General features: G+C 39.2%; 1 protein-coding gene across 5 annotated transcripts in view; it reads right to left on the minus strand.

The window, feature by feature from the left end:
• LOC148398589 (lysine-specific demethylase 2A-like) overlaps positions 1 to 14,599 on the minus strand; it is a 170,199-nt gene that overhangs the window by 12,688 nt on the left and 142,912 nt on the right. For all 5 annotated transcript variants that reach the window (XM_088372317.1, XM_088372320.1, XM_088372319.1 and 2 more), the window contains 5 exons: positions 12,553 to 12,712; positions 8,403 to 8,636; positions 7,056 to 7,219; positions 6,555 to 6,701; positions 6,227 to 6,445 (listed from right to left, as the gene is read on the minus strand). In XM_088372317.1, the coding sequence (XP_088228443.1) occupies positions 6,227 to 6,445; positions 6,555 to 6,701; positions 7,056 to 7,219; positions 8,403 to 8,636; positions 12,553 to 12,712 (924 nt within the window). The remainder of the gene's footprint in view (positions 1 to 6,226; positions 6,446 to 6,554; positions 6,702 to 7,055; positions 7,220 to 8,402; positions 8,637 to 12,552; positions 12,713 to 14,599) is intronic.

A 14,599-nucleotide genomic window follows, 5' to 3' on the forward strand; every position in this document is an offset into this window, starting at 1 on the left:
TTTATTAAACAAAACAAACTTCCAAGCGTGTGGCGGCGTGGACTTCCAGACAGACCGGGCGTGCGTAATGGCCATGTCCGAGCCCCGCGCACCGTTCGCGGACAACCACTCGGCCGAGCGCCGGCCCCCGACTCAGTAGAGTAGGACCGGGCGTGCGTAAAAGCCATAATAGTTTTTCAAACCTTCTATGTCACTCCAAATCCTTAATTCCTTCAAACTCTTTGTCCTCCGTGTCACTTATGATCACCGCTAATGATGTCCTTGTGTGGGCACGTTTGTATGTAAACAACCGCCGCGCCGCGCTACTGACGTCACTTGAAATAGTAATCCATTAGTACATCACGGTTCTCCAAACTTTCTTTCTGCTGCTCGATTACTGTTTTCAGCTGCATATTTTACAACTTGAAGTTTGGAACGTGCAAAATATGAGTTTCTTTTTGGTGCCATTTTTCTTAAGCCCACCCAGTTGATGAGTCACGGCCAACGGTGAAATTTAGAGCGCCCTCATCCAGTTTCGTCTGAAAATATAATTTTTTTTTGGTTGTTTTATCAAAGTCAAAGTCTGCTATATCGTTGATTCTTAGTATATATAAAAAGACACGCAAAGAGATTGAAATTACGTTTCCACTATCCCTTGGTGAGATAGTACACATGTGCATACAAGCAACACAAAAAAAACAAGAAGGCACAAACAATGAATAAATAAGTGTTGAATAAATGATAAATAAACAAATAATAATAAATAATAATAATAAATATAATAGGAGCAAAAATGGAGCAAGTGTACATACAGCAGACAGTGGACTTGGATATGGTGCTTTAAAGTGTTAATTGCTTTATTTGATGTTTTCTCTATTTTTTATGTTTTGAATATGTTCAAGATAAAGATATAAAAGCATGTGAAGTGATCAACTATACTAAAAATAACATGGGAAGTGGTCAACTATACTTGTAAGTGATGTCTTAATGATCAAGTAAAAATTTGTGAAAAAAAAACACATATAAGTCGCTCCTGAGTATAAGTCGCCCCCCCACCCAAACTATGAAAAAAACCGCGACTTATAGTCCGGAAATTACGGTATTTAATGTTCTAATAATAACATATGTACTTATATGGTTTGATGTAAACTCATTGATACACAAACAATGTATGTATGTTAAAAAAAGGGGTGACTACTTCGCGGATTTTCACATATTGCTTGGAGCCAATTATCCGCGATAGACCAGGGATTACTGTACTTTATGACTGTCAACAAAGATAATGAACAAAATTAGTGAAGAGGGCAGCTTTGGTGGAGTCCAACTCTTAATAGAAACAAATCTGATTTAGTCCTGGCAATATGGATGGACGTCAACATCCGCGCTTAGTATTTCCCCATCCCCGCCTGTATTTTTTTGACTGGCAAGTATAAAACGTATTTTATCATGACGAGGTGCGATGGCAACGGGCGCTGCCTTCAAAAAGAAAAATATCATTCGAGATTTTGTGAGACCGAGAACTAAAAAGATGGAAAATATGTAAATATAAACGATCTAAAAATATAATACCGTATTTTCTGCACCATAAGGTGCACTTAAAAGCCTTTAATTTTCTCAAGAAACGAAGGTGTGCCTTTTGTGTGGACTGAAATCTGTGAAGTTGTTTTGTGTGGCTTCTGCCACACAGACGTAATATACTGGCGTAATATACTGACCCAATGAACCAATTAGAGCAGGGGTACCGGTCTGTAGGTCACTTGCTGCCAAGCCGCACAGAAAAAAAATTATATACTATATATATTTTTTATCAACAATCAAATAATTCAGGTCAAGACGCTCGTCCCGGGTGTGACATGTTTTCACAGTGGAATCCGCAAAACTAGCAAAAATGAGTACGAATTTATTTTGAAAAATATAAAAAAAAATTGCGATTCTCTCCCAATTACATCCGTCGGTGCATCTGTGTTGAGACGCTCGTCCCGGTCACGTGACATGTCACCCCAGTGGAGCCCATGAAGCAAGCAAAAATGAGCAAGAAAAATAAATGTTTGGAAAGCTTCTTTGGAAAGAGGAAAAGGCCCAATGAGGAGACAGAAGAAGAGGCTACAATTTCCAAGAAAAAGAAAGACGGATTGAAATTTAGGCAGAATATCCCGAGATCGCCACAAAAGCACTGAAAACCCTGCTTCCCTTTATAATATTGTCACGACTCAATCATGTCCATATTGTCATAGTTTTGTCTGTGTGCTCGCCCCTCCCCTCCTGTGTGCCCATGATCAGTGTGATCATTCTCACCTGCCTCTCGTTACCTGTCTCGTATTTAAGTCCTGTCTGCGTGTCACTCCCCTGTCGGATCATTGTTGTGTGTTCATGTCATGATGTCTTTTTGGTTCCCGTTCCTGTCATTGGTAATGTCACCCTGTCTTTTTGTTTCACGTCTTTTTGGTCAGTCACGTTGTTAGGTTTTGTTAAGTCATGTCAGTTGCCGAGTCTGTTAGTTTACGTTCTTCAATAAACCCTGCACACGTCATGTTATCGCGATCGTCTTGTTCGAGCGTACGCCCCGATAACGTAATTGTGTGAGGATATTGTAGCGGAGTGACGAGTGTAATTGTATCATAGTTTATGGAGGAAAACAATTTAAAAAGGACATTCAACGTGCTGTCAAATCAGTCGTATTTAAACTTGCGCAATGACGTCAGGATGCGGTCGCGGAGGAAAACTTAAGTATTGGGGGGAATATTTAGCAGCATGGTATCAATGTTTTTTTCTTTGTCATCGCTAACACACACTGGGCGATTATTAGAATATGGGCATAATTAGAACTGAATATAAGGTGACCAAAGAACCTTCAATGTTGCCTTTTCTGAATGGAGGCTTTCTGCTCTTGAGCATGGTCGCACGAAAGGCCCAATGCAGTATTGTACTTTCCTGAAAACAGAGGTTACTTAACAAGAATTGTGATTGGACTCAACCAGCCTGTGTAAATCCAGATTTTGCTTCGGTGTCTTAGCCTTTTCCTAAAACTGAAGAAATAAAATGAGCATGCGGTGAGTAAATTGGATAACAGGTGATTGGCTATGGCTTTTGCCGTGAGTCGCGGGTAGCGCGCTTCCCAAATTGTGAACCAAATCCAACAGCCTCCTCTGAGGATTGCGTAATCACACGGCTGCCTATGCTATGCAGTTAGACTGAACTGCTCTCTGTATTTATGTCGCTGTTTAAGTGTTCAAACACTGGCTATATTAATTAATTTCCGTAGTTAAGCTGGTGTATATAATATCTTGTGTTATTTGTCATCTGTCTGTAACGTCATGTTTCTTTAAATGAACAAAACGGCTTTGAAGAGATCTTACGGAGGCTACGAAAAAAGGTTCTCCAGCCTTATAGCAGGGGGTGCTAGTGATCCCAGGATGCTTCATGCTTTTAACCATAATTTTAACTATGGATTTTCGGTCGAAGCAGTAGGTCATCAGTGAAGGAAGACCAACTCCGGAGTTAAAAGGTTTGATTCGGACAACGGGACTTCGGAACGAAATGGTAAGCACGATCGAAAACACGTTTTTGATTTCATGTGCTTTATTGAGTGTTATTATGTGAAGACTGCTGATATGAGATTTTAATTAAAATAGTTCAAATTAAATAAATGAATACGCCACACTAGAGCAGCGTTCCCCAACCTTTTTTGTGACACGGTTAGGTGACGTCAGTGCCTCCCCAGTCATGAACCTCACCGCACGTCACTGCATCACAGATGTTGGCTTTTGAACTTTGCGTTAACAGTCCGGATGGTCCGCTTCCTCTTTGGTCCGAAGGACACAAGGTCCAGTGTTTCCAAAAACAATTTGAAAAGTGGACTCATCAGACCACAAAACACTTTTTCATTGTGCATCAGTCCATTTTACATGAGCTCGGGCCCAGAGAACCCGGCGGCATTTCTGGATGTTGTTCATAAACGGCTTTTGCTTTGCATGGTAGAGTTTTAACCCGCACTTACTGATGTAGTGATGAACTATATTTACTGACAGTGGTTTTCTGAAGTTTTCCTGAGCCCATTTGGTGATATCCTTTACACACTCATGTCGGTTTTTAAGGCAGTGCTATGTGAGGGATCGAAGGTCACGGTCATTCAGTCTTTGTTTCCGTCCGTTTCGCTTACGTGCAGTGATTTCACCAGATTCTCTGAACCTTTTGATGATATTATGGACTGTAGATGTTGAAAACCCTAAATTCTTTGCAATTTTGCTTTGAGAAATGTTGTTCTTAAACTGTTCAACTATTTTCTCACATAGTTGTGGACTAAGCGGTGAATCTCACCCCATCCTTGCTTGTGAATAACTGAGCATGTTTGGGGAGGCTCCTTTTATACCCAATCATGGTACCCAATTAGCCTTATCACATGTGGGATGTTCCAAATAGGTGTTTGAGCTTTTCTCAGCTTTCTTTGCCACCTTTCCCAACTTCTACTGGAAGTGTTGCAGCCATGTAATTCGAAGTTAATTATTATTTGGCAAAAAACAATTAAGTTTATCAGTTTGAACATTAAATATGTTCTCTTTGTAGTGTATTCAATTGAATATGGGTTGAGAAGGATTTCCCAAATTATTGTATTTTGGTTTTATTTACATTTTACACAATTTCCCAACTTTAACCGAATCCGGTTTGTAATTTGAATTGACTTGAATTTGACTGAGCTTCAGCTGTTACAATGAACGATTCCAGTTTAGCGATGAGGAAGCTAAGTATAGTATTTTTTTCCGGACTATAAATCGCAGTTTTCTTTTCATAGTTTGGCCGAAGGTGTGACTTATACTCAGGAGCGACTTATGTGTGAAATTATTAACATTTTATATCAGGTTTTAATGTATGGCGTTAAACTAGGGTTAATATTAATGCCAAGCAGCTACGGTACTGGATGGCTGTTGTTAAATGATCGAGGTTAAAAAAAAATATTACGGCAAATGGTATTTCCAGGCGGTCTCCCATCCAAGTACTAACCAGGCCCAAGCCTGTTTAGCTTCCGAGATCAAGCGTTCTCAGGGTAGTATGGCCATAAGCTAAGACGGTTTTCAAAACTTAGCACTTCATAGGTACCTCTGAAACCGCTGATTAAATGCCAAGCAGAGGCAGTACTTGATGGCTGTTTGCTTTAACGATTGAAGTGCAAAAAAAAAACAAAAAACAAAAAAGCTTTCAGCACCTGCTATTCTCGGGTGGTCTCTCATCCAAGTACTAACCAGGCCCTGCTTAGCTTCTGAAATGGGACGCAATCGGGTGTTTTCAGGGTATTGTGGCCATAATCGGCCTCAAAATTTAGCATTTCATAAACATAGGTTATTTTACAAATAAAGACTGCTGCTTTGAGTTCACAGGGAAACAGCCTCTTTATTCACTGGCTTCAGCAAATCGCTCCCGACGGGCTCTGCAGTCCTCAAACAATACATGGACATAGTCTGCCCTCTAGCGGTAAAATATGTGAACTACAATGCTATGGATGACGCCACACAATGTAGGTTTCAAACTCTGTTTATAGTTTCATTATCAGAGTTCAAACTAGGCTTGCAGTTTCTTAATTCCGTCGTAAACTAATGTTAAGGTTTTAAAGTAGGGCGTTAAATTAGGGTTTATATTAATGCCTAGCATGTTATTTTCACACTGAACCGCAAGAGGGCGCTCTAGGCCTGTGTGTCAGGATTCAGAAAGGCTGGAATAATTTTAACTGCAACTGAAGGATGAGTGACATAAGCGATGTAGAAGAGGAAGCGCTGCATCTTTGACTTCCGGAGTTAGCGGAGTTGTTTAAAAGTGACACAGAGGATGAAGATTTCATTGGATTTAGTGATTTGGAGTGACTGTATTCAGCCTGTTGTTGCCACTATTCTGTTTTTATTTTAAATTGCCTTTCAAGATGACATGTCTGTTCTTGATGTTGGATTTTATCAAATAAATTTCCCCCAAAAATGCGACTTGTACTCCAATGCGACTTTTATATGTCTTTTACTTTAATTTGCATTTTATGGCTGGTATGACTTGTACTCCATAGCAACTTATAGTCCAGAAAATACGGTATGTGTGAAATTTGTGTGAATTGAATTTGACTGAGCTACAGCTATTGAACGAATCCAGTTAGGAAATGAGGAAGTTAAGTATGAGTGAAAATTGTGTGAAGCAATATCAAAGAAATACAAAAGTGGTCTCACAAATGAATACAGTCCCTTTGGACAATAACAAAATGTAAATAAAATACCTGATAAAATGAGTTCATTGAGGTTGGTCCGTGTGTGTGTGCCTCCTGTTGCCAGCAAAGCTATTGAAGAATCCGTAATCTTCTTGCAGTGAGCCAGATCCAGCTTCTCCAATCGTGGCATATGTTGTTGAATTAGTCTCAAAGTGGACTCATTGATATCCAGACCAGACAGGTGCAGTGCTACTATGTTCCTTAGTCTGCAACGAGATGACTCCGAACCTAAAATGAGAGGGAGAGTGTGTGTGTGTGTGGGGGGGGGGAGGTTAGGGGGGTCAACGTGAATAAATGTAGAGAATTTGCACGAATTCTCATTTGTGTTGAATCTGACCATGATAGGAGAGGAGCTCTAGAAATTGGGTATCTTTAATGCCTTCACACCAACGCAGATCCAGTAGTCGAAGAGAGGGAAGAGTTGAGGAGACCAATGCTGACAGGCATGACCAGGACAAGCCAGCAAGCCTTAACTCTCGAAGACCTAAAGTAAGACAGAGAGTGAATCTTTAAAAGGAATGGGCAAAATAATCTGTGAATCAATGTTAGGATGTGCTTGGCCAAAAAGGCAGTTGATCCCTTTTCTTGTCCTGGGTCCAGCTTGTAATGTACAAGACGAAATTGCAACACGTCATTTCAAGTATAATTCTGAAAACCCATATTCCATTGAGCGCCGAATAATTGCGGCTGCTGGCAAGTTTTTTTGTAAATTTCTAGACAATGGTGTGTAAATTCATAAATAATACAATAAATAATACATATACCGCTTCTATTTCACAGAGCTTTGTTTATTGCACAATAAACGAGAGATCACTTTATAGAGATACAGTATCTTTACCTGGAAGCCTGGTTAGAAGACAGTTGAGCTGTCTTTTGGCCAAGGGTGTCCATGAGAGGTCCAAAGAGGTGGGCTGATGTTTTATTATACCTGCCAAGGCCTGGTTGCTAAGGGGGTTGAATCGACTCAGATCCAGATGGCTCCATAGGTGCTTATCAAAGCTCCTGCATCAAAAAAAAAATAGTAATTTTAGGACCTCTTTAACACGTCAGAAAAAGGCTGGGCAACATGGCCACAAATGTATATAACAGTAACATTAAATATCACGAAATAAAAATAAGGTTACATTTTTTTTATTAATAACAATGTAAGAAATTATTCACTAATGTATACAGTGCTTTTCATCATTCAGTCTATTTGAGGAGCTAAATTGATAATGATGAAACTAATGTTAATTAGGTTAATATTTGGTATGCAAATATCAAGTCGGAATTAAAAGTTAGCACTCCCTGGTGCAGCTGATATTTTAAATGAAAACACTGAAATCAGGCTTTCAATTTAGTTTTCGATAAATCATTAAAATATTTGTGTCTGTGTATTAATTAGCTTTTACCTCTTCCCTTTTAGGCTGTAGCAAGTCCTTTTCTGATTTCTTTAATCAGATCTCAAACATAATTAACTCAACACTCAAATAACAATGTTTATCGGATTGGATATGCAAGATGTTTTTTTTTTTTGCCTCTATCCAATATTGTTGCTGAAAAAATATCTCTAATGTGGTACTGTTAAATGTTTTTATATTTTAAATATTTATTATATTAGTGTAATATGTATACTCCTCTCAGCTAAAATAAACACTGGTGACGTTCCAACTTCGTTTCAAGTTTACGGTGGCTGTGTGTAGCTTTCTTTACGTAATTTTTCCCTCTAGGATCCCTCACTCATTAGGTTGCTGGGTCATTTGTGTTCCTAGTTACTTACTCTCCCCTGTAATGTGGTTCAAGTCACACCAATGTACTATATTACAAAATCATTTATTTCGTTAATTTGTGACCTCATTTAGATAGCTTCGCAAATAGCACATTTTCTCGGTGTCTCCCCTTTGTTTTTGTGACAACGCTGCTTGCAGAAGTTAAAAATTTTTGATGCAAGTATAACGACAAACATATATTATTTCAATGATGTTTCCCCCCCCCCCCCCCCCCCCACTTTCTCTTGTGGCTGGCCATACATTGATGTCACTGTCACGCTGAGAAGTGCACATAGCGGGGGATATCAAACAACATGCATTACCGTGATATGCCAGTAGGATCCAGATTTGTCTTTGTCCAAATTCATACCTTATATTGAATATACATCTCTACCACTCACCTCTACTTCAGAGGAACACATTTATGTAGGACATACCACTTATACCAGGCCTTGCAGACGCTCATGCATTTGAGCAACTCAGCTTTGTTAAGGTATCTGAAAACAGAGACCCAAACTTCCTTCTTCCCTCCACTCTCATCCACATCCTGAAAAGATGATAGGGACAGCAAGGATGGAGTTGACACTGCAGCAGAGACAGAAGTGGAGGGTTTCCCTTCATCTGAAGATGGCAACTGATCTACAGAGCCCTGGTTGCCATGATGACTTGGCCTGGAAAATAACATTTGAAGAGTCTGATCACATACCAATTCTCAACCAATTAATGTCTCCATTAAATAAAGCTCTCACCATAAATGAATGCAAACCCAACAATATTGTTAGTAAACCGTATTCCTTCAATTGCATAATATACTACTACTATGGTGTCTGAGATAAGAGTGACTGGCTTTCAAATTATTCGCCTCCGAGACAGTTCTGCTTCATTCAATTAAAACATCGCACCATAAACTGATGACATATTTATGATTTTGCCTGCCCTGGTGCGTGTGCAGTATTTCACAAGTTTGTGTGCACGGTTAGACCCTCAAACTTAACGTTTTCTTGAGAAACATAGCATTGCCACGGCAACATCGTTTCAAGAGAACTCACAAACTTTGTCTTAAACATGATGCAAGTTTTAAGTAGATCTGGTTGACCAGCTAGGAGAAAAACAAAAATCAAAATGTTTATTTCCACTTCAAAATATCCAGAAAATATTTAATTTTATTAAAAATTCAGTTTTGCCCATCCAATTTATACATTTTTTGACTGTTCCGAACTGTTCCAGCTTTAAATTATTCAGCTTATGCGTACTGAATCCAAGAATTCGCCCTTACCAAACATTCTACATTCTCTCCATTACAAAACCCACAAGTATTTGGACTGATTCAGTCTTTCCCCTCTAATTTCTACATTTCTGGCTGATTCAAACCGTTCCACCTGTAAACTATTCAGTTTATGCCTACTGATTCCAATAATTCTCCCGTATTGAAAATTCAACATTCTCCCCATTACAAGACCCACAAGTATTTAGACTCATTCAGTTTTTCCCCTCTAATTTTTACAATTCTTGAGTGATTCAAATCGTTCCATTTTAAACTATTTAGCTCATGCCTCCTGATTCTGAGAATTCTCCCTCACCAAAAATTCTACATTGCCCCCATTACAAGACCCACAAATATTTTGACTCATTCAGTTTTCCCCCTCTAAGTTCTACATCCAGTGACTGATTCAAATCGGTCCATTAATAGTATTTGAACTCATTCAATTTTCCCTGTCTAATTTCCACATTCTTTGACTGATTGAGGTTGTTCCAATCTACACACTAAAAAAAAATTTATATACATATAATTTTTTACATATACGTATATGTGTATATATATATATATATATATATATATACCGTATTTGCCGGTGTATTAGTCGACCTTTTTCGATCCAAAATCGACCGAAAAAAATCGACCTCGACTTATACACCGAGTCATAAAATTTAACTTCGTATTCATCGCTTCAAATGTGATGGTAACCAAGGCCGTTTCTCATGCATCTCATTGTGCGTGGGTGTGCGTCCGTCAGGCTCATCAAACAGCGAGAAACTGAATCATTATATGCGTTCGTCGCATTAACACGCATCCTCAGCAACAATTTCAAATATTCTCACTTCAATAACGGACATCGAAAGCCAGGCAGCGGCGATGACTGCTCGGGGGAAGTACTGGGTATTGAGCGAATGTGCGAGTCATCGCGCGTTAAGCAACGACAATAACTACCGGTACGTAAACATTCAATCGCCATGTCTAAATGAATGTCGTTGGCACTTAGAAAATATTCGCCAAACTTGGCCAGACTTCCAGGGGAAGAGGCCGAATTGTCACTTGTTCTGGCCGACCGGAGGAACCAGCCGAGGCTGACACTTTACGGTAGTTGAGTCGTTGGCACTTAGAAAATATTCGCCAAACTTGGTCGGACTTCCAGGGGAAGAGGCCGAATTTTCACTTGTTCTGGCCAACCGGAGGAACCAGCCGAGGCAGACACTTTACGGCGGTTGAGTCGTTGGCACTTAGAAAATATTCGCCAAACTTGGCCGGACTTCCAGGGGAAGAGGCCGAATTTTCACTTGTGGTGGCCGACATGGGGAACCAGCCGAGGCGGACACTTTACGACGGTTGAGTCGTTGGCACTTAGAAAATATTCGCCAAACTTGGCCGGACTTCCAGGGGAAGAGGCCGAATTTTCACTTGTGGTGGCCGACACGAGGAACCAGCCAAGGCGGACACTTTACGGCGGTTGAGTCGTTCGCACTTTGGAAATATTTGCCAAACTTGGCCAGACTTCCAGGGGAAGAGGCCGAATTTTCACTTGTGGTGGCCGACATGGGGAACCAGCCGAGGCAGACACTTTACGGCGGTTGAGTCGTTGGCACTTAGAAAATATTCTCCAAACTTGGCCAGACTTCCAGGGGAAGAGGCCGAATTTTCACTTGTTCTGGCCGACATGGGGAACCAGCCGAGGCGGACTCTTTATGCCGCAAGAGCCGTTGGCACTTAGAAAATATTCGCCAAACGCTTTTCATTGTTAGTGTTCATTGTTGTTAGTCTCTCTCGGCGCGTAATATCACAGGGTCATGAAGTAAATAATATTTAAAATGGCGTATAGATTGCTCGCTACAAACTCGCGAATTTGAACACATTTCGTCAATAAATTTCGCATAGTTCTGATTGAATTTTGAAGTTTAATATAATGCAACAATTGAGCTCGACTTATACAAAGGATATATCATAAAATCGTAAATTCCCGTTGAATTTTAGGGGGTCGACTTATACACCGAGTCGACTTATACACCGGCAAATACGGTATATGTATATATATATATATATATATATATATATATACATATACCGTATTTGCCGTATTACCGGCAAATACGGTATATGTATATATATATATATATATATATATATATATATATACATATACCGTATTTGCCGGTATATATATATATATATATATATATATATATATATATATATATATATATATATATATATATATATATATATATATGTCAAAACCTCTACATACGATTGCTTAAACCTACGAATTTCTTCCCATACGATGTGAAATTAGATCAAATATTAGATTCAACATTTTACTATGCCAACCTAACCAGAGTGACGGGAGGGGCACAATTCAGAAAATGTGCTCAGCTCAGCCCAAGTAAACTGCTAGATTCATCATATTCTGCGTCAAAAGAGGTTTCTGAATCGGATAAAATGATGCTAATATTGCCGCTAGAAACGGAGCTGTCGCTATCATCTGCCATGTTGTTTGGTTTTGTTGACATGCAGATGTACAACTTGTGACGTCACAGTAATGGCGCCGCCAGTTTGGCTTCGTGCGGGACCCGATCGATAAACTGGCATTTCATTTCAGCTTTATTCTTAGTAATCGGTGTCCATTTTTAATTTCCAATGCGGCAAATGTGTTCACTTTATACATTCTATCAAATTCCGTTCTAATTGAAAAAAAAAGGGATGTCCCTAGCCCTTTAAGTTAACGTTATGTAAGATGCATTAAAAAAACTGAAAAATAGAAAATATAAATATAAATAATTTTAAAAGAAAAAGCTAAGTTAGTTTGACATTTACATAATGTAAGTTACAGTAAGTTACATTCCGTACGTATCTCTATGTGTCTCTTAGGTACAGGGACAATAAAAACCCTTTATTGATTATTTATTTGTAATTCATTTCTTTTTACAGCTCTTATATAATCCATTTGTTTTATTGCTATGTGTAATTACCTGCAGTATTTATTCAGGAGTTATTGTTTTTTTTATGGCTTTGGCTATTTCAACATGAATGAACTTGTCAGTAAGTAATGAAAAAAGTCACCCTTACTTTAAATAAATCTTTCGAATAAGAACATACGTATATCAATATACCTTATAGTCTAACAATTATTTTTGATTCAATACACTCACATTTACCAAATCAAAACCAGTTTTTCAATTCAGATACGTTTTTTTAACACTTCTAGTTGAGCACAGAATGCAACATTCCATTCAGCATCAAATTAAGTACAAGCTCCACATTTCATCATGAAACATTTCTGCACCTAAATGAAAGTTTAATCTCAAAACACCAACCTTCCTTGTCCCACAATTTGGCCATCCCGTGCCTTGTCATTGCTCTTGAGCCTTAAAGCTTTGGGAAAAGTGGTCTTTCGGTTGATGCTTGCTTGACCACATGCATTTACTGGAGGTGACCTAATCCCCATGGCAGCTTCCATTACTGGAGCTACAGAACCTGTGAAGAAAAACATTTGTTTTTTGCTCTGTTTGGTGCATAGAAGGGTAATAAAATACAAACAATGAAATAAAATAGAGAAATTTGACAAATGACATATTTTGGAAAACTGACTAGTACATAATTACTATTGCAATTGGCGCCATTTTGAGAGGGGGGCACACGTTTGTCAAACGCTTTGAATTCTGCTATTTTTTATTTAATTACTTCATAATGGCTTAAAGTTGCTGTTTTGCAGGCTGTAATGCTCGGAAGAATTTGAAACTGCATTTGCAGTTCATTATACCACAAAAGAGGAAAAGTCGAAAGAAATGGCTGTAAACAATCAGTTGAGGAAAAGTAAAAATGAGCGGTATTATGGACCATTCTCGCCTGTGGGAAACTAAATCACAGCAAGAAGGCCTTCACACTTATGTTATTCTACACCATTCACTTTATTCTTCTTCTATTTTATTCTCCTCACTTTTTTGTCCTTCCACTACTTCAACATAATTGATCCGATTCACCCATTCCAATTTCGACATATTCCAAAAATTCACGTGAGGGGTGCCGGCATTTGTTTCATTCAAAAAAAAAAAAAAAAAATGTTTTCACAAAATTCGCAAATTTACGGCAAATTTACGGCAAATTTTTCCCCATTCATTTTTAACGGCACATTCAACGTTTCACATTTATGTCGTTCCAGTTTGAAATTCACATCATTCAGCGCATACAAATCACACTGGGGAAGATTTTCAACATTCCCGAATTTGCCAGATTAAAACATGTCATGTTTTCACGTTTAAAATTTCCGCAAATTTCTGTTTGTCACCTCTAATTTCTACATTTTTCAACCGATTCAACCCATTCCAACTTTAAACTGTTCATCTTTTGCCTAACTATTCCACAACTTCCCACTTACCAAAAATTCCAAATTTTTAATTTTGAAAGTCACGCCAAATTTTCCAAAATTTCGTTTTTCCCTTCTAATTTCTACATTATTCAACCAATTCATCCTGTTCCAACTTTCAAACGTTCATCTTTTGCCTACCTATTCCACAACTTCCCACTTACCAAAAATTCCAAATTTTCAATTTTGAAATTCACGCCAAATTTTACAGTTTAGTTTTTCCCTTCTAATTTCAAAATTTTTCAACTAATTCAACCCGTTCCAACATCATTCTGCAACATTCCCCAATTCAGTTCTTCGCCTTCACATGCAATTTCTCCAGAAATTGCATTGTCTAGTTTACCATTGTATTTAAACCCTGCTCGAGTGTTAATTCCTGTTTGTTTCTGCTCCTGCTGCTCCTGTCCCCCCGCTCTCGCCGCTCTTGTGTGTAGGCTCACGGTCAGTACCTGCTACATGTCTCTGTTCCTGGACCGAGTGGACCTGTTCTCTGCCCGCTGTCCGTGAATATCTGCCCTGCCCATGTCTTTGTTCTCCACTACCCCCCTTCCCTGCAATAAACCCAGGTCCAAGCTGCACGTCTTCATGTTTGACCATTCCCTGTGGTGTCCCCCAGGAGTCGGTTTTGATCCCAAACTGTTTAATCTTTATATAAATTACCTATGTAATGTTTCAAAATTTTAAAAATATATATTTTTTGCTGAGTCGTCATCTTATCATGGTCGAGGGGTTTGCGTGTCCCTATGGTCCTAAGAACTATGTTGTCTGGGGCTTCTTGCCCCTGGTAGGGTCACCCATGGCAAAAGGGTTCTATGTGAGGGGCCAGACGAAGCACGCCTCAAAAGATCCCTTATGAAGAATACAAAATATGGACCTAATTTTCCCTTGCCTGTGTGGGGCTCGAAGGCGAGCGTCTGGCCTTTGCCCATGGGGCCCGGCCGAGCACAGCCGAAAAGAGAAGGTGGGTCCCCCTTCCCATGGGCTCACCCACTGTGGGA

This window comes from Syngnathus floridae, chromosome 4, assembly GCF_059516105.1.
Source record: "Syngnathus floridae isolate MCC-2025c chromosome 4, RoL_Sflo_1.0, whole genome shotgun sequence".
Lineage (NCBI taxonomy): Eukaryota > Metazoa > Chordata > Actinopteri > Syngnathiformes > Syngnathidae > Syngnathus > Syngnathus floridae.